Source organism: Mytilus californianus, unplaced genomic scaffold (assembly GCF_021869535.1).
Source record: "Mytilus californianus isolate M0D057914Y unplaced genomic scaffold, xbMytCali1.0.p SCAF_29, whole genome shotgun sequence".
NCBI lineage: Eukaryota > Metazoa > Mollusca > Bivalvia > Mytilida > Mytilidae > Mytilus > Mytilus californianus.
Window position 1 is genome coordinate 2,858,674 of NW_026262678.1, and position 19,743 is coordinate 2,878,416.

Genomic DNA, 19,743 nt, shown 5'->3' on the forward strand with positions numbered 1-19,743 from the left:
ACATAAAGACCTATGATTTAGTAAGATCAATATATTACTAAGATAGCTGTATAGTTTGATGAAAATCCTAGTTGATTTGAAAAAGTTATAAAAAAAATTAAAGTGTACTATCCAAATATAGTCCGAACTGCAAATTCAATCTTTTTTTACCTAGAAATTTGTAAGCAACACACCAAACTACATAATGACCTGTGATTGAGTAAGATCAATATATTACTAATATAGCTGCATAGTTTGATGAAAATCCAAGTTGATTTGAAAAAGTTATAAAAAAAATTAAAGTGTACTATCTGAAATGCTGAATTTTGTCCAAAATTGCAAATCCTAGCTTTTTTGACCTAGATTAAATTTGACAGCAATACACCAAACTACATAATGACCTTTTATTCAGTAAGATCAATATGTTACCAAGATAGCTGTATAGTTTGATGAAAATCCAAGTTGATTTGAAAAAGTTATAAAAAGATTTAAAGTGTACTATCTGAATATAGTCCGAACTGCAAATTCAAGCTTTTTGGACCTAGATTAATGTAATCCTTAAATTTGACAGCAATACACCAAACTACATAAAGACCTATGATTTAGTAAGATCAATATATTACTAAGATAGCTGTATAGTTTGATGAAAATCCTAGTTGATTTGAAAAAGTTAAAAAAAAAATTAAAGTGTACTATCTGAATATAGTCCGAACTGCAAATTCAATCTTTTTTTACCTATAAATTTGTAAGCAACACACCAAACTACATAATGACCTGTTATTCAGTAAGATCAATATATTACTAATATAGCTGCATAGTTTGATGAAAATCCAAGTTGATTTGAAAAAGTTATAAAAAGATTTAAAGTGTACTATCTGAATATAGTCCGAACTGCAAATTCAAGCTTTTTTGACCTAGATTAATTTAATCCATAAATTTGACAGCAATACACCAAACTACATAATGACCTATGATTTAGTAAGATCAATATATTACTAAGATAGCTGTATAGTTTGATGAAAATCCTAGTTGATTTGAAAAAGTTATAAAAAGATTTAAAGTGTACTATCTGAGTATAGTCGGAACTGCAAATTCAAGCTTTTTGGACCTAGATTAATTTAATCCTTGAATTTGACAGCAATACACCAAACTACATAATGACCTATGATTTAGTAAGATCAATATATCACTAAGATAGCTGTATAGTTTGATGAAAATCCTAGTTGATTTGAAAAAGTTAAAAAAAAAAATTAAAGTGTACTATCTGAATATAGTCCGAACTGCAAATTCAATCTTTTTTTACCTAGAAATTTGTAAGCAACACACCAAACTACATTATGACCTGTGATTCAGTAAGATCAATATATTACTAATATAGCTGCATAGTTTGATGAAAATCCAAGTTGATTTGAAAAAGTTATAATACCTGGTACAACATTATCTTGTGCTCCACCTAGCTATGCAATGTACAATGGCAATGGATATTTTTAACCGACATTGACAACAGGAGAAAACCCAAGTATATGTTACAAACTTCACTGAAAATACCCAAGTATATGTCAAAAACCTTCTGTTAAAATTTCAACCCTTTTTTTTCTAAGAAGGGAGGCATGCTCACTGTATATGTCCTATTTTGTCTCCGGTTTTAATCTACAGTTGAATTGTTAGGACGAAAAAGCAACGACATTGCTTTAGAACCAGATTCAATGAAAAACAGTTGGTATACATCCTAAATAATGTCAATACTACATAACGAAGTACACCTTGGTACAACATTTTGGAGTGGTCCGTGTGTAAATAACAATCTCTGTTTAGGAATGAGGAAATCTATCTGTTGGCACTTGTGCAGGTTGTAAAAAGGGTCAATTTCCACCTAAATATACGTAACTGTATCGGCAGTTATTTGGTATAAAACGCCGTCACTGAATTCGGCGGCAGGAATTATGTGCTCCACTGAAATGTTTATGAAACGATAGGTATGCGAGTCTATTTACTGACATTTCCCACTTGTACAGGCTGTAAGAAGGGTAAATTTCCACCTAAATATAAGTTTAGCAACACTAATCAATCAATATTATTGAAGTAGTTCTTCAATGTATTATGGTGCTTAGCCTCATTGAAAGAATGATCTTACCGGTAGTCAGACATATCATGTTCACACCAGAAATTAATTTCAGCAGTGACAGACATAACGGAAAATAAAGCATACAAACAGGTCAGTCTTATCTTCAATACTGTTGTAACAACATAATTTGAAAGTATTCGTGTCTGTATAGGCTGTCAATATAGGCTGTCAATATATTTTTTCTGATATAATTTAGTCTGGAAAAAGATAATCGTTTAAAAATGTATTTATGTTCACATCAAAATTGCTTTCAGGAAAACCCAATTACTAAATGTAATGTTAAATATAAAATACATGACAACAAATTTCATGTTATCAGGGAATAGAAAATGCCGTTATATTTATCTATAACTGATACAATTAGTGACCATCCTTACAAAGATCTATACATTTTGTTACGGAAAAGAAGAACGTATCCTTTATATTTTATCACAATTCATGTTCATTGGCGTATACGCTAACTATGGGCTAGTAATTTGCTATAACAGATCAATATAACTTACCTTTTTACGAAGTTTATCCCCGATGTATTATCCGTACACAATAACACAATCCCTGAAATCAGTTTCTGGTGTGAACACGACCCTGAAAGCAGTTTCTGGTGTGAACATGACGCTGAAATCATTTTCTGGTGTGAACATGATAACTGAAAGTTAATTTTGGTGTGAACAGAATCTTACAAGTTTATGACACAAGGTTTAGTCAAAGAACGTCTCGTCTTTGTTCTCATAAAGTTTACCGGAAGATACCAATACCTACTTAACAAATATTCCGTATCAATTTCACAAATTATAAATAGTTCTTCAGTTTATTATCGTGGCCCCCCGCATTGAAAGAAAGACCTTCCCGGTATATAACCTTTTCATATAGTTTTTTAATTTTAGCTGTAAATGTCTGCATTATGTCTTGAACTTTGCATGTGTGCTTTATCTTTTATTTTTGGTTAATTTTTACATGTGCTTACATTTTTACTTGTGCTTAAGTTTTACTTGTGCTTCAGTTTTAGTTATGTTTCAGTTTTGGCATGTTCACATGTGTACTTTATTAGTGCTTTGCATGTAATTCCAAATGATTTCAGATTTTGAAAAAAAAAAAATAGGGGAATGTCTTCGGACAAAGACTTGTGTCTCCTGCCGTTTTTTTTTACGGCCGTACAAAGACTTGCATTGCTATCGTTACATAAATATTTAAGTGGAGCACTTTGAATTGTTGTACCAGCAATTTCAGTCGCATAAGTCAGCGCCGGCGTTCCATACCAAATAACGGCTGCTTCAGTAAATATAAATAAGAAGATGTGGTATGGTTGCCAATGAGACAAGTCTCCGTCCAAGTCACAATGTATAATAATTTAACCATTATAGGTCAAAGTACGGCCTTAAACACGGAGCCTTTACTCACACAGAACAGCAATCTGTAAAGGGACCCAAAATCTTTAGGTACATATTGACCCTTTGTAACAGCCTGTACAAGTCCAAAGAAAAATATTTCCTCATTCCTTAATACAGATTGTTTTTTACAGATGGAGCCCTCGAACATGTTGTATCAAGGTGTAATTAGTTTTGCTATTTTGGTCGTAACAGTTCAACTGTTGATTACAGATTCATTCGAACATGTTGTACCAATGTGTAATTAGTTTTGCTATTTTGGTCCTAACAGTTCAACTGTTGATTACAGGTTGCGAAAAAAAAATACGTCATATTTCAATCTATATTTGAACGAGCAGTGTGTATGCCTTCCTCCGGAGAAAAAGGTGTGTGGGTGTGAGTTTCAAAATAGTTTTTTTGACCTAAACCTGGGTATTCTCATTGCTTTTTGACAGATACGTAAGTTTTCTCCTGTTGTTAATGTCGATAACAAATATACATTGCCATTGTATAACACAGTCAGGTGGAGCATATGTTAATGTTGTACCAGGAATTAGCATGTTATAATTAACTGTTGGCTTACTCCATACTGAATATATAGCTCCTAGTATATACATTGGTTAGGGTTAGGATATACCCGTTAGATATGAACCCTTCCAATCACAAAGCAGAAGACCGTGGAAGTAGCTTTTCCTATTTATAAAAGGAGACCATTGTTTAATGTAGGAGCACACGAAATTGTTGTACCAAGGTGTAGCTTTATACCTACCAATTATTTAGGAATGAAATGGATATCAATTTCCATAATGCGATTTTAAAATAAAGAATGCATATTTTTAGCGATTAAATACCGTTTCACCTAAATAAATAATAGTGGAGTGTCTTCAGACATTTATTTTTGTAAGCCTAATCCTAGCCTGAATATTCAATTTAACTATCCTTTTCTTTTCTTCAGAAGATGGAATCTTGGATGAAAGACAAATTTGACGAATTGGTAGGTATAGTTATATATTACTTGATCTGTTGATACTCTACTTATTTCATATACTTTCCTTTATTACTGAACTTACCATGTTATGACTTAAAGTGAGCATTATGTGGCTTTTCACGTCAATATAATATTTCAGTATAGGATTAATATTCCAATATGAATTGGTATTTTATTTGTAACCAATTCAATTTGATTTCATTCAGGGCGAAGATCTGAAGAGCGAAATAAGGGAGCAGCACATAGGTAGGATTGTTTGCATTATTATAACATATGGTTGTTATGGGGGATATTCCGGTTCATCTGGTCAAAACGATCTCAAATTTATTTCTATATAGACGATTTCGATGTTTCACTGACTAATACTTAGTGACTCCCTTCATAATATGAAAACTACATCACAGGAAAGGGGATTACGCAAACTGCCAAATAGTACCAGTGTCTGTCAACATTGCCATATTTATCCACTGAATATACAAGGTCCTTTTTATAACCAAAATATGTCAAAGGAAAAAATAAAGGCCGTACAACGAAGATAGTACCACTTACGTACTAAGTTCAGCCGGTAAAATTGAAAGTATGATAATTGAACCCAGTTTATAATCTTAATGTTACTATAACTTCATATTCGTACGGTCTGTATGACACTGCAAGAAGTTTTGACAACAAATCTGAATAAAGTTTTCAAAAGCAATGCTGAGCAAAATGATTTCTACGATCAGAAAGATTAAAAGTTATATTCTTTTCCAAATTATATTATATGTACCCAGCTGGATAAACAGATCATATCATAAATTGGGTTGTGTAAAATATTGAGTGTTGCATGGTCACGTATATAATTGTATTTTTGATTCATGCTGTAACCTGAAATGGGTTAGGAAAGCCTAAGAGTACTAAACAATTAATGCCTGCCACATTTCTTTCAGCAACTGTTAAAGACCTGAAAATGTTTGTTGAAAGTAAGTTAATGAGCACTTAATTATTCATGAACCAGATTAATATTTTGTGACCTTTGTGTGATATTTAAAAAAAATTTTCTTGCCTTTCATGCAAAACAACATAGATATTATGTATCTGCTAAGAGTTTGAAGAAGTAATGATAACAATATAAAGAGAAAAAAATGAGAAAGCTCAGAATACACTTTCAAGGTTATGTGTCTATGAATTGATCGACACTGAGCAGAATATTATGTTAAATGAGTGAAGTTAAAAGCCGAAAACCTGACTTAAAAATACGATTCGACAGTACTTCTGGAAACTGAAGTCAAACTATCTCATCTATATTAGTATTTGCAATGAGTTTAATATCATTATATTTCACACGAAACAAAAACAGCAAAATTCAGCTGATTAAATGATTTGTCAAATCATTACAAACCGATAATTAAAGTTTAAAAATACTAGTCTAGATGTAATGCATATTTTAACTGGCTTATTTCAGGGAAATTAAGGGTTACACAGACAGAAGCAAAAGACATAGGTAAGAACTGTTTTTAATAATCTTTGGACATATCTGTATTTTATTCACGACTTATATATGTTTTTCTCAATTGCTACCTATTCTATGTCAATTAATGATGGTTCAGAAAAGTAGTTTGAAATACTATAAGATCGATGTTACTGGAGAAATAATTCAACTCCTTTGGTATAGATGTATATATTTGTTATCCTACAGACATCTTGATTCATCTTTTGTATCAATGCATAAAGGCAAAGACGAAAGGGAATCTGTCAATAACTGTTAATAAATTGTTTCAAATACCAATTCATTAGCACCAGACGCCTTTGAGGTACAAGTTTATGATTTCTTTATACAAATTGCCCCAAATTTAGGAACATAATTTTTATTATTTATACACTCCTTTTCTTCTTCAGAAAATGAAGATGAGGAGATTTCAGGTAAGACATTTAAAACAAAATGTGAGGTAGGTAATATATCTTCATTCATATAACAAGTAATTACATAGAGAAATAATACCTGCGACTAAAGAAGTATGTCCAATAACTGTTATTTTGGACTGAATTTAAAAAAAAAAAAAAGTAAAGGCGAAATAATTGCCTTTGATGTATTCAGAAGTTTATTGGCATTATTCTCTACGTGCTGCAGTCTGTAACGTTATGAAAGTCTAAAAGTATTCAAACATGCTCATTTCATATCACCATTTGTTTTCCTCTTGTAGTTGATGTGTTTCCCTCTGTTTTAGTTGGTTACCCCGATCTGTGTTCTCTTATTGTAATCATGGCTATTGAACAGCGGTATTCTACTGTTGCATTCATTTTGTACAGTTTTAGAAAGTTTTTTCCTACATCAGAGTTACCCACATGTATGTTTATTCAACAGATTTTAAAATCTGACGTGACTAATAATAATTCACAAGATGTAGAAAAATAAAGATTGAGATCTATGACGTCCGAATGACCTATATTAAAACTATAACTTCAAAATGTCCAATATGATTGAAAAAGTTTGACAATCCAAGTTTACTAAAATCTTAGAATTCGAACCTGCTGTGTAGTTCATACTCGTTGCCTGACCGTACCTCCTCCTTTCAGACAGAATCTTGCAAAATTTGCAAAATTGTACATTGCAAAAGACAACATTAAAATAGTGATCATGCGCAAAGAAACATTCATTTTCAAATGGCTGACATTCGAAGAGATTATCTTTTCTGGTACCTTCAAATGGCAAATGTCCATTTTTCATTCCGTCCTTTTGCCTTTCCTATCACTGCTGTAATTAGTTCTTTCGTATTGAACTGTAAAAGTTGTATGTGGAAAAAAAACAGTGTACTAAATGCAAAATTATTCATTGGTAGATGTAGAAGAGAAGACATCAAGCACTTCTGAAGGTAAGGACTCTTAATTGGTCAACAGTTCAAGTACTAAGTTATATTTCCATTTCATCATCAATGACATCAGTGATGTCTTGATTTTTTATTATAAAGTTTTATCAAGTGGAAAAGTATATAGAAAAGCACTCCCATGTGTAAAATAATTGTGAAATATTATGTAGGTATCATAGTTGTCCAATCATTTTAACACGGAGATCAATCATTGATGTTAAAAAAAAACAGTTTGAAATACTACAAGATATCAGAGAAATTCTTCAACTTCTTTGGTATAGATGTGTATATTTGTAATCCCTATCAGACATTTGATTCATCTTTTGTATCCATGTCTAAAGGCAATGAATAAATGAAATTTGTCGAAAACTGATACTACATTGTTTCAAGTACCCATTCATTTACATCATTTGCAAATGTACTAAGAGTTGTATGGTTTCTTTGCACAAATTGTCAGAAGTTTAGGAACGTACTTTTGATTATTTATACACTTATTTCTTACTTCAGATGATAAAGTGCTGCAGATTTCAGGTAAGAAATGTAAAAGAAAATGTTAAGAAGGCAGTGTATCTTCATTTATAATACAAGTAATTATATAAAGAAACAATACCTGCGACTGCCATGTGTTCATCCTCATACCTCAACTGGATAAGATATAAAGTCCGTGGATCTCAACGAAACCGGTTAATCTGGCTTAGGTAGCATCATCAATTATTTTGAGACATGGGTTCACCCTCATAACTTATCTGGGTAAGGTCTAAAGCCAGTGGACCTCAACGAAACCAGTTAATCTTGCTTAGGTAGTATTATCGATTAATTTGAGCCATGAGTTCACCCTCATACCTTATCTGGATACGGTCTAAATCTCTTATTCCGTACTTTTGGCTTCCTTATAACTACTGTTATTAATTCTGTCGTATTGAACTGTACCAGTTTCATGTCTAAAAAAATCATTGTACTAAATGCAAAATTATTCATTGGTAGATACAGAAGAGAAGAAAGAAGACGATAGGGAAGGTAAGGACTCTTAATTGGCCATAAGTTCAATTACCAAGTTATGTTTCTAATTTCATCATCCATGACATCGGTGATATTTTGATTATAAAGTTTTACCAAGTTGAAACGTCAAATGACAAGCACGCCCATGTGTAAAATAATTGCGAAGAAAAATAAAAGAAAACGAAGAACAGACAGATCATGGTTGGGCAATTTCTATTTCAGACATCAAAAAAACTTATCGATTAATACTTGTTACATGTCTGTTACCTTTATACTAAATTGCTTCTGTATTCATTGAAAATTGCAACAGTTTGTATGAGCCGTCTGAAAGGTTTTATCATGTTATTCTAAGCATTCCTTTACTTACTTGTAGAAAGTTATCCACCAAGTAAGTATTAGTTACTGCAATAAATACATCTATACTGACGACACCACTTCTTCGTGACAAATTTCAGAACCTTGAATAAAACTTTGTTTTATGTACTGCTTGAAAGATTAATATTATGTCTTTTTAAAAGCATCAGAATTGCAAGAAAACAAAGTGTAGTCCTCCGAAAATGAAGGTTATAAAAAAAATACCGAACACACATAGCCTTACCCAGTTAAGAAACACCAAAGTTAAATTGAAAGCGACTGACAACATCGTGAAAAAAAAACACCATAGCACCCACTTGGTGCAAGCCTTTCAAACGAAATGCAGGATTAACACTAATATTCAAGATACTTTATACACTATTTAAAACAAAAGTGCATTGAGGGTGTATGAATGCCATAAACATTTTTAATGTCCTTGCAGTCAACACTGATTCAAAACAATATCAAAATGATTAACCTTTTTTCGTACCTGTCTATGCATCACTGTATCATGATTTCTTGTTTGACAGTGACATTAGATGTTTATGGCGATTTTGATATCTTTGATAATTGCTTCATAGTTTTATTTGCAGGTTTCGTTTTTGGTAGAGGAAAAGGGAAGAGTAAGTAGTTATCTTTTCAATTTGATTTCATAGACATGTATAATACGTATAGCAATCAGTCAAAGAAAGCATTACAGTCTTTCATTTCAATAGTTCTCACAGGTATTTCGCAGAAATTATAAAATCTTAATTTAGAACGATAGTTTCTATAAACATTGACACTTTTGAAAAATGCTTCTATGAATATTGTTTTATTTACATTTTTTATCGTTGCAGGACATTTACAGCTGCACCCTGATTGCAGTGGTATGTAGTAAGCTATGGTCTTCTTTTTATCACATAAAATAGTCAAGTAAGGTAGTAATTTCATCATGTACCAGGAGACTTTCGATAAGGTAGTGGATAAGTACAGCTATCTGCACATGGAATTAAACAGCAAATTTGTATAGGACAAGCAGGCCTATACCTATAGCAAAAATAGCAGCCAAAATATAATTGTTACATCAGTAGTCATTTCCGTGTGAGTTTTGTGTAAAAAAAAATTTATTATATATATATATGTTTCTTTCTTCACATCGTTCACCTAAACTGATACACTTACATTTTCCGGATTTTATATGTATAAAAGCACATTTTTCTTGTGTTCTGTACTTTTCAATTCTTTCGTTACATGTAACATCCAATTTTTGTATACATTTTAGAGCCAGCATCAACAGGAAGTTCCATGCCTGGTAAGTTTTATTCAGATTTGTCTTTAAATCCCATGCACTTTTCAAGTGCTTTTCCAATCTTTGACTTCAGAGTGTAAAAATTAGGCGAGCACATCATTTGAATTAAGTATAATGCCATATGGCATCTATTTGGTAACAACTTGACATAGTTTTGATTGCTACATATTTTTCTGCTTACCATTATAATTCTCATACTTTAGGGTTAGGGTTAGTTTAATGTTCTATGTTTCACGATATCTATATCCCATCGAAACTAACAAAAGTGGTCGTCACCGTTTTGATTTCATTTTACAACTTCACCAGCATACTCTGGGTACTTGATTCTTCATTATCCTGAGGGCTCATTGGTGGCTTTGGACTATTTTGTGCTTTTCGTCGTTGACACATTCCCCCGTTTCCATTCTTCATCTTATTTTATTAACTGAAATACTTTTACATGTTGCAGACCAAGAGAGTTGGCTGATACAATACATGCTGAGTAAGTAGACTATTATATGTAGAGAAATGCAAATTATTACTCTTCTATTTTGATCAGCAGACCGTGCTTAGGGTTTTAACTACATCAGTAAAAGTCGAACTAAAGCATTGGTAAAGGCATCTGGAAAACCATACCTACTGAAGCAAACATGCTATCAAAAGTCCAAAATAGTAGAAAAAAATCCACCTAATGAAACCTACCAATTATGAAAGAAAAACTTCTTTTTTATACACATCTAGATTATAAATGTTTCTCTTTCATTATATCCTTTACTTAAACTGTTACACTTGGACTTTCTTGAATTCATATGCATAAAAGTATACTTTTTTTGTGTCCTGCATTTTTGATTCATTCGTTAATTTTTATACATTTTAGGCCAATTTTCACCAGCAAGTTCTATTCCTGGTAAGTTTTAATCAAATTGTATTCACAGCTCATCCACTTTTCAATTGCTTTTTCAATCTATGAATTCGGAGTGCAAAAATGAGGCGACCACATTCTTTGAATAACATTTAATGCTGTCTGAAATGCAATATGCAATTTTAATATAAGCCACCTATAACATATGGTACCTCATTGTTAACAACTTTACATAGTTTTGAATACTACTGTTTCTCTGCTTAGGTTTCTAATTTTCTTATTTCAGGGATGGGGTCAGTTCCATCCGGCTCCGGACTACAGAAAAGAAAAAGTAGTAAGTTTATCCATATGTCTATATCAACAGATATGCAACTGCAGAGTGCAGACAATCTGTCGGTGGTATATATGAATGAATAGGGCAGTATTAAATTTGAATGTAAATTTGCATTGTTAGGGTTCTGACATTAAAAATAAGACTTATGGGAAAATATTTAACAGTTATACGCGTGTAACTAAATGAATGAAAAGGTATTTCTTGTTTTTGAAGTACAGAATACATTAACTGATACACATATACTTTCAGGATGTAATATGTATACGTGTATATAATTTCCTTGTGTTCGGAATTCTTCGTTTCATCCATTATATCTGACATCCAAGTTCTTGTATATTTCAGGCCAAGGTGAAATGCAGCCATCTGGTAAGTTTCTTTTCCTTCAGATTGTAATAAATTGTCAAAGTAAGATATGATTTTAAGAAAATTGCAAACCTCGACAGAAGTATTATATCAAAATAATTTATAAAGATGTATATAAACATTAGAAGATAATTTTAATGATGTATGCCTTCTCTCTGACTTCTATTTAGACGAACGTAACGTCTGCCTGTAACAACCACTTGAATCTGGAAAAGATTCATGCCCTAACCTTGTGATTGACTGCAAACACATTGTAAAAAGTGTATGGCATATGAAAACAACGATGAACTGATGCCTCTCCGTATGCACTTTTCAAGTGCTTTCTAATTCTTTCGCTTCAGTCTAAAAATGAGGCGAAGACATTATTTGAATAACATTTAATGATGTCTTAAACACAATATGCAATATCAATGTGAGACACCTCTAACATATTGTATGTATTTGGTAACAACTTTACACAATTGTGATTGCTACTTTCTCTCTGCTTATCATTCCAATTTTCATTTTTTATGGTTAGGGTTAGTACCTTCCTGCTCCAAGCTACCGAAAAGAAAACGTAGTAAGTTTATCCATAGGTAGTTATAAACACATATGCAAATACACAGTGCAGAATATTTGTAGGTGGTATATGTGAATGAATACGGCAGTATTGAATTTGAATGTGAATTGGCTTTGATGTGTGGTAACGGTAATATTACAATTTATGACAGAATATTAAACAGTCATACGCTTATTCCCAAAATACTGAAACAGTAAGGGCCCTTGAATGCATAGACTATGTAAACTGATACACATATACTTTCGGGGATGTCATGTGTATAAATCTATATAATTTCCTTGGGTTCTGAAATCTTCGTTAAACCATTATATCTGATATCACAATTCTTGTATATTTTAGGGAAAGTTGAATTACAACCATCTAATAATTTAATCCATATTTCATTAAGGTCAGAAAATTAATGACTTATTTTTGAAAAGTAGCAAACATCGACAGTACTATTCTATCAAAATCATGTGTAATGATGTGCATAACCATCAAACGATCAATTTAAGTTTAATACTGAATATTGATTTGAATGTAATTTGACATTGTCATGTGGTAACAGTAAAAATAAGATCTACAGCAGAATATTCATCAGTAATACGCGTGTAAGCAAAATACTGAAGCAGTATAACTTTCTTCATGTAGAGGCCTTTAAACACATAAACTTTCGGGATTTAATATGTATAAATGCAATTATTTTCCTTGTGTTTTGAATTTTTCGCTTCATCCATTATATCTCACATGAAAGTTCTTGTATATTTTAGGCGAAGATGAACAACAGCCAACTGGTAAGTTTGGTCATATTGTATCAACAGCTCAAATGAAAGTGTCATTTAAAGACAGCAGCAAACATCGGCAGTACTATTCTATCAAACTCATTTGTATCGATGTATATACACATCAGAAGATCATTTTAATATAAATATGCAAATATTGATTTTTAATGTCACTTGACTTGTTGTGTGCTTACAGTAAAAATAAGACTTATGGGAGAATATCCAACAGTCATAAGCGTTTTACCAAAATACTGAAAAAGTAAGGTATTCGTTCAATGTAGAGACAATATAAACTGATACACATATACTTTCGGTATATAATTTGTGTAAATGGTTATAATTGGCTTGTGTTCGGAATTTTCCGTTTCATCCATTATATCTGACATCCAAATTCTTGTCTATTTTAGGCCTACTTAAAGTACAGCCATCTGGTAAGTTCTTCCTTGATTGTATTACAAGGTGAAATTAAAGTGTAATTTTAAAAAAAAATAGCAAACATCGACAGTACTATTCCATCCAAATCATTTGTAATGATGTATATAAATATGAAACGATCAATTTAAGTTTTATATGGAATATTGATTTTTAATGTATTTTCTCATTGTGGTGTGCTAACAGTAGAAATAAGATTTGTAGGAGAAAATTCTGACAGTTATACGCTTGATACTTATTTACTGAAAAAGTTTCCTTGTGTGCGGGTTTCTTCGTTTTATCCATTACGTCTGAACTTCGCAGTCTTGTATATTTCAGATCAAGTTGAACAACAGCCATCTGGTAAGGTCTTAGTCAGCTTGTGTTCAAAGCTCAAATTAAAGTTAGGTGTTAATTAAATAGCAAACATCGACAGATCTATTCTATCCCAATCCAAAAATCTTTTGTAAAGATGTATTTCAAGATAAGAAGATAATTTTAATGAATTTTACCTTTTCCCTGACTTCTAGTCATACCCACTGAAGGTTTGCCTGCAAATCATTTTTCCTTACATAACATTTATGCCCATACCTTATGATTGATTGCAAACAGAGTGCATAATGGCACATGAATACAACGATGAACCGATGCCTGTACGAGTGCGTTTTACAAGTGTTTTGTCATTCTTTGACTTCAGAATGTAAAAATGAGGCGAACACATTGTTTTAAAAACATTTAATGCTGTCTTAAATACAACATGCAATTTACATATCAGCTATTTATAACATATTGTATCTAAATGGTTACATTTTTACATAGCTTTGATTGCTACTTCTTCTCTGACATAACATTCTAATTTTCTTATATTATAGTGTCAGATGTTGCAACTGCAGCCTCCACAGTACTAAAAAGAAAAAGTAGTAAGTGTTATCCATATGTCGTTATCATCACATATACAACTGCAAAGTACAGATATTCCCCGGCTAGGGTAAATGTTCATGAATATGGCAGTAATGAATGTGAATGCCAATCTGCATTGCTGTTTGCTAACAGTAAAATTAAGATTTATGGGAGAATATATAGTGATATGGGTGTTACTAAATTACTGAACATGTACAGACTACGTTAACTGATACACATATACTTCCGGGATGTACTATGTATCAATACATATAATTTCCTTGTGTTCTGAATCTTTCGTTTCATCCTTTATATCTGACATGCAAATTATTGTATATTTTAGGCGAAGGTGAACAAACGCCATCGGGTGAGTTTCTTTTTTTTTTCGATTGTCTTAAAAGCTGAAATGAAATTGTGATTCTAAAGAAATAGCAAACATCGCCACTACTACTGTATCAGAATCATTTGTAATGAGGTATAATAACATCAGACGATCAATTTAAGTTTACTATAGAATACTGATCTCAAATGACATTTGTCATTGTTGTGTGCTTACTTTAAAAATAAGATTTATTGGAGAATAGCCATCAGTTATACGCGTACGCGTGTTACCAAAATACTGAAAACGTATGACTTTCTTAATGATGATACTACGTAAACTGATACACATAAACTTCCGGGATATAATATGTACCAATGTACATATTTTTCTGGTGATGTTATTTGTCATTTCTTCTCTTATATGTGACACCTAAATCATACTTTTTCCATAATGTACTATACCTGAAGATGTCTCGAAGTATTCGTATTGATGTTATCTATTAAACCCCTTCTAATGAAGTGTGTAACTTAAATGAATTACAACATGGTTGTACTTTTACGGGCTGATATTTCTTACAGTAGTAATGGGGTTCCAAATTAACTGGATACGATTTTTCCATACTCTGCAAGAATCAGGTTGTAAGATTTTGAATGTTTTGTTTTTACAGCATCAGCTCTTGCAAAAAGTAAAGGTAAGGACTTTAAATCAATATTCCTTGTAAACCATTTGCGATTGACTGAAAGATTTTTTTCCACATGGCCTTCAAATATTCCCACTGGTCTGAATAACATACTGTATTACATATTTCTATCTGCATCACATTTTGGTAAAAGATATTTCATGAGTTTTCAGAAATTTTGGTTGAAATTTAAATTTTAATTTCCGGAGTATTCATCTTTTGGTACCCGTAATTATTCAATGTTTTCACAAATCTGTAGAGTGCTACAACACATGTACATTAAGGACAGCAGGACAAAATAATGTAAAAAAGCGTAATTGTAATTAGAATAAGGGTTGCTGTCTTCCGTAGATATCATTCTACGTTTGGCCACTTCCCCTAAAAAGCTTACAAGTATTACAGTGAACATTAAACCTTTTCATCTGCATCTTATTTCAGTTATTTTCAGTGAAGAACAGAGTGAATTCGTGGGGTCGATTGCAGCAACGCTAAATTGGTCAGTGAATGAAACCGCATTAAAAATAATGTTGTCTAGAGGATTGGAAAAAGGAGTCTTCAAGAAGAATGAATTCACCTTGACGCAACTAAAGGACAAAGTGAAAAACCTGAGGAAGTCAGTATACAGTAATACACTAATTATGATTTTATATATTGACCAATAGGTCAAATTTCAATTTGTTGCGTTCTTTGACCACATTCATTCTGTGTTAGATACATATGGTGTGTTAAATATGTAATCACAATTCAAATTTAAAGCTGTATCAAGCTTGAATGTAGTGTTTATGCTTGGCCCAAATGTTCAATGTTCGACATCTGTGGTCGTTTAAAGGTGCGACCTGTTAAGCATTTTATTTCATTTACAGAGCATTTGAGTTTATTACATTTCAGTTGCAAAATGACATACAATGTTATAAGACATGAGCGTAAACATTTCTGTATTTTACGATTAATTCTGTACATTATTAACATATAACACAAATTGTACTCCTCATTATCATTTTACATATTTGTTTTAGGAAGCCAATGACGAAGCTTACCTTGTAGGATTGTTTACAGTTCACGGATATCCAGCTGGCTATAAACATTTGAACATTGTTACGTTCAACATTTCTTTTTAAACATATGTTTTTGTACAATCATGAATTAAGACAATCATGACGCCTGTCTGTTTGACAGTGACATTTTAACTTTTATTTCTCTTATTCTTTGTTAGGGTTATTTATTTTATACATTATTTATATACGTTGTGACAATACATATTTTCCAACTTATTTCATTTCACATTTCATGTATATAGTTCCAAAAAGGCATCTGACATGCATGTTGTAATTCAGGAATAAAGGTAGTCTGTTGTCCTCTTTCTTTTATTAGCATGCATTAATTTCCTACAATATGAGCCACTGTTTCACCATGGGATGATTATAAGATGACAATTTGTTTGATCTAATTCAATGAAATGGATGATTAAAAAAAAAATATATAATCAGACTGAAATGCATCAATTCAGATGGAAATATTCTGACTGTCAAGTTGCTACTTGGTGTTAGATGGAGAGTTTTCATCGGCAATCAAATAAAATCTTATTTTTCTACGCCCGTCTTTATCGAAATATATTATGGTATGTGACAATCAAAACCTAGGAGTAAACAAAGGAAATTTTGAACAATATTATTAAATACGAAAGAACATGAACTACACTGAAAACGGACAGTGAAATCAAGTGCTCCATAAGGGTAAACATTTCCTGCATCGTATACGGCACCCCTCGTGTTATTTCTGTGTTCAGTCTGGTAATGAATAGGGTTACTTGGGACTTAGGAAGAATATCATTTATAATTTGTGACATACTTTTGTTACAATAGCCAATCAGTTCATGATGGCGACCATAAACCAATAACCTGTTGTCATGTGTAAGTACTAGTTCTGTGTGTTTCCCGTGTTTGGATATCCCTCTTCATGTGTATTAAATACATATCAAACAATGTCAGAAAGGAAATTGAAATCAGTATCCAAAGGACAATATGTAAACGAGAAGACTGGTAAACAAACAAACCCAGAGAGAGTTGTACGATCATAAAACACTGAAATGTAAAGCGTGGGGAATACGAACTCCAACGAAATACATGAAGCGATACATGTGAGTAGTGGACAGAAATACTGTTTTGGTCAACATGATGACCCAAAATAAATGCAGATAAAGAACAGAACGCCGTGTACTATTAGGTATAATGTTGTTTAATACGTTCATAAACAAACATGCGGTAATAGACAATCATACATACATAAATACACACATACTGTATTTACAGTTGCTAACACACACTGAAGGATTACATGCATATATACATAAAAAAATTGTCATACATACATACCATTGCCACCCACATAACAGTCATACAAATAATCGAACATACCTGCATTGGCTTATACCAACATGAACAATCACATTTCTTTTTTACCACAGTTTTAATTAAACATAAATAACTATACAGATAAAAATAAAAGGTTTTTACGCACTGTCTTCCTCTACTTCGAAGCTGAACAGGGACCTGATGTCATCTTCTGTGAAGCTTGTCAAGAATGGGTCAAATTCAGGAAGGTGTAATGCTGCTGGTGTGGTAGGCTGAAAGTGTAATGCTGCTGTTGTGGTAGGCTGAAACTGTAATGCTGCTGGTGTGGTAGGCTGAAAGATAATAAGTTTAAAGGTACAAAAACTGACTGTCACAAATAGAAGATTGGTATTAATTATACTGAAACCATGTGTGTTATAATATTTCAATCACTACTTATAGTTTGCCCATTTCTCAACATCGCTGTACAGGGGTTATGACATGTTTGCCACAGTAAATTTACTTTTTGCAAATTATTTCAAAAGATAAATCACCATATACACTAACCTCAACAAGGTTCTGGGACACTGTACTCCTTTTTTCTGTGACAGCCAGTGATGTAGTCGGTGCCTGAAATAACCGAAAAATATGAATTATTAATATCACCTTGGATATTATGAAGTTATTACATATCCAGTTCATAAATGTCATCGTAAGAATCGTTTACATTAAACACATTACTATTTTTACACGAAAAATATTGCCTTGAAATTAATTAAGGAAAGTCTGAATGCTTGAAGATGGCATAAATACATACTTGTAAATTTTTATTTTCATTTCTTTTAATGTTTCATACATTGATATGAACCTATGTTTCTTAACGCCATATACATAATAATATAAGAACATACACTCACCTCTGGTTCCACTGCTGGCGGCGTTGTTGCTGTTGCCTAAAAAATAGTAGTAGTTAAATACGCATACCTATGGATGTTCGTTCTTATGGAAATTGCATATTCATTTATTGGTTACATATGTGATATTTTGAAAACAATTCTGGACATTTATGACGCGATATCCAGTAACAGTAACTGGAATAGGAGATATCTTATTTGATTTCTATTTAACGTAAAACAGTTTAAAAGGAGTTAACACCCTGAATATCGTAAATAGTAAAAATAGAGTTATTTTATCCAAAAAAAAACAAACAAATTCTTGTTAATTCACACTGCCTTTACGCTCCTTATACTAGATGCTTTGTAGCATCCAGTATATTCATTTCTTTTTCTTGACAACCATTATTTCATTATAAATACTATCACTTTTGGTAATTCTTACTTCCTCTTCGTTTCTTATCTCAATATGAGAGACATTCATTTAATCCTTTCCTCTTCTTTTGTAACAGGGTGTCCATTCAATTTCCACCAATTTCTCAATCCCGTCCATTCCCTTCCATATGAACATTCCAATCCGTTATGTATGTGGTGCCCTCTTCTGTGAGTTATTTACAAAAGTTAAAGCTTCATTAGTGGGAGTTAAAATTGTATTACGTATCACAAACATTATGCTGCAATATTTTGTGTATATGTTATATAACGAAATCTGAAATAATTACTTAAATATGGTAACATATAATGAAATACATAAAAAAAAACATGTATAAATTGAAAAGGGTTATACTTGGTCAAATCACTACATTTATTTGTAACTTACTTGCTGGTGTTTCTTTTTTTGGTGGTTAACCAAGCTTTCTTTTCTGGTATACATTTTCCCACAGGTACAGGTGAATCTAGTTGCTGTATGGGTTCTTCTGTGATTGGACAGTGCACCTGTGCCGGCAAACACTACACTGCAAACCTGGCATCTGTATACCTACAAATATTATCTATAATTGGCTACTTTGCACACTGTTAATAAAGAAATGAACGGATTATAAATGTAAATGTAAATAAAAATAATCTTCCAAAATGTCAATATGTCATCTTCAGTGACAAATCATCTCCTACCGATTCCCATGACTTGCAGTTACTTGTGAATTTGTTTTTCTCTTTGTTAATCAAAGATATTCTTTATTGTTTGAATTTGGGATTACTTTTTATCCATTACTGACTTTCATTTCATAACAGTTAATACCTCATTCCAGTAATATAAATAAAGACAACTTACACGGGCCTTCTTTTCTGTTTTCTTCTTTTCCTGATTAATAAAAACATAAACTTTATTAGTATCACTATATTTCGTTCATAAATACTACCCCGGACCGTAGACAACGTCAAATTTTTATCTCATTGTCACGCCAG

The 19,743-nt window shown here is 32.1% G+C and overlaps 2 protein-coding genes across 2 annotated transcripts in view; one reads left to right on the forward strand and one right to left on the reverse strand.

The window, feature by feature from the left end:
* The window catches only part of LOC127732891 (uncharacterized), a 140,181-nt gene extending 123,715 nt beyond the window's left edge, over positions 1-16,466 (forward strand). The window contains exons 2-26 of the mRNA XM_052242067.1: positions 4,424-4,462; positions 4,663-4,702; positions 5,383-5,415; positions 5,898-5,936; positions 6,332-6,355; positions 7,273-7,305; positions 7,807-7,830; positions 8,284-8,316; positions 8,672-8,686; positions 9,246-9,275; positions 9,492-9,521; positions 9,917-9,946; positions 10,392-10,424; positions 10,800-10,829; positions 11,071-11,118; positions 11,461-11,484; positions 11,999-12,040; positions 12,790-12,813; positions 13,209-13,232; positions 13,552-13,575; positions 14,085-14,132; positions 14,456-14,479; positions 15,102-15,125; positions 15,552-15,726; positions 16,130-16,466. Of these exons, the coding sequence (XP_052098027.1) occupies positions 4,427-4,462; positions 4,663-4,702; positions 5,383-5,415; positions 5,898-5,936; positions 6,332-6,355; positions 7,273-7,305; positions 7,807-7,830; positions 8,284-8,316; positions 8,672-8,686; positions 9,246-9,275; positions 9,492-9,521; positions 9,917-9,946; positions 10,392-10,424; positions 10,800-10,829; positions 11,071-11,118; positions 11,461-11,484; positions 11,999-12,040; positions 12,790-12,813; positions 13,209-13,232; positions 13,552-13,575; positions 14,085-14,132; positions 14,456-14,479; positions 15,102-15,125; positions 15,552-15,726; positions 16,130-16,157 (915 nt within the window). The 5' untranslated portion in view covers positions 4,424-4,426 and the 3' untranslated portion in view covers positions 16,158-16,466. The remainder of the gene's footprint in view (positions 1-4,423; positions 4,463-4,662; positions 4,703-5,382; positions 5,416-5,897; positions 5,937-6,331; positions 6,356-7,272; positions 7,306-7,806; positions 7,831-8,283; positions 8,317-8,671; positions 8,687-9,245; positions 9,276-9,491; positions 9,522-9,916; positions 9,947-10,391; positions 10,425-10,799; positions 10,830-11,070; positions 11,119-11,460; positions 11,485-11,998; positions 12,041-12,789; positions 12,814-13,208; positions 13,233-13,551; positions 13,576-14,084; positions 14,133-14,455; positions 14,480-15,101; positions 15,126-15,551; positions 15,727-16,129) is intronic.
* Positions 16,467-17,622: 1,156 nt separating this feature from the next.
* LOC127732833 (uncharacterized) lies at positions 17,623-18,877 on the reverse strand. The gene is made up of 4 exons (XM_052242013.1): positions 18,782-18,877; positions 18,361-18,396; positions 18,011-18,073; positions 17,623-17,796 (listed from the first exon to the last, which is right to left on the reverse strand). Exons 1-4 carry the CDS (start codon positions 18,818-18,820, stop codon positions 17,623-17,625), a joined length of 312 nt encoding a protein of 103 aa, XP_052097973.1. The 5' UTR covers positions 18,821-18,877.
* Positions 18,878-19,743: the final 866 nt, after the last annotated feature.

Coding starts and splice junctions, on each gene's coding strand:
- LOC127732833 (XM_052242013.1), bottom strand. CDS start 18,820: ATGAATGTCTCTCATATTGAGATAAGAAACGAAGAGGAA. Junction 18,074..18,360: donor CGCCAGCAGTGGAACCAGAG/GTGAGTGTATGT, acceptor CGGTTATTTCAG/GCACCGACTACATCACTGGC. Junction 17,797..18,010: donor TGTCCCAGAACCTTGTTGAG/GTTAGTGTATAT, acceptor ATTATCTTTCAG/CCTACCACACCAGCAGCATT.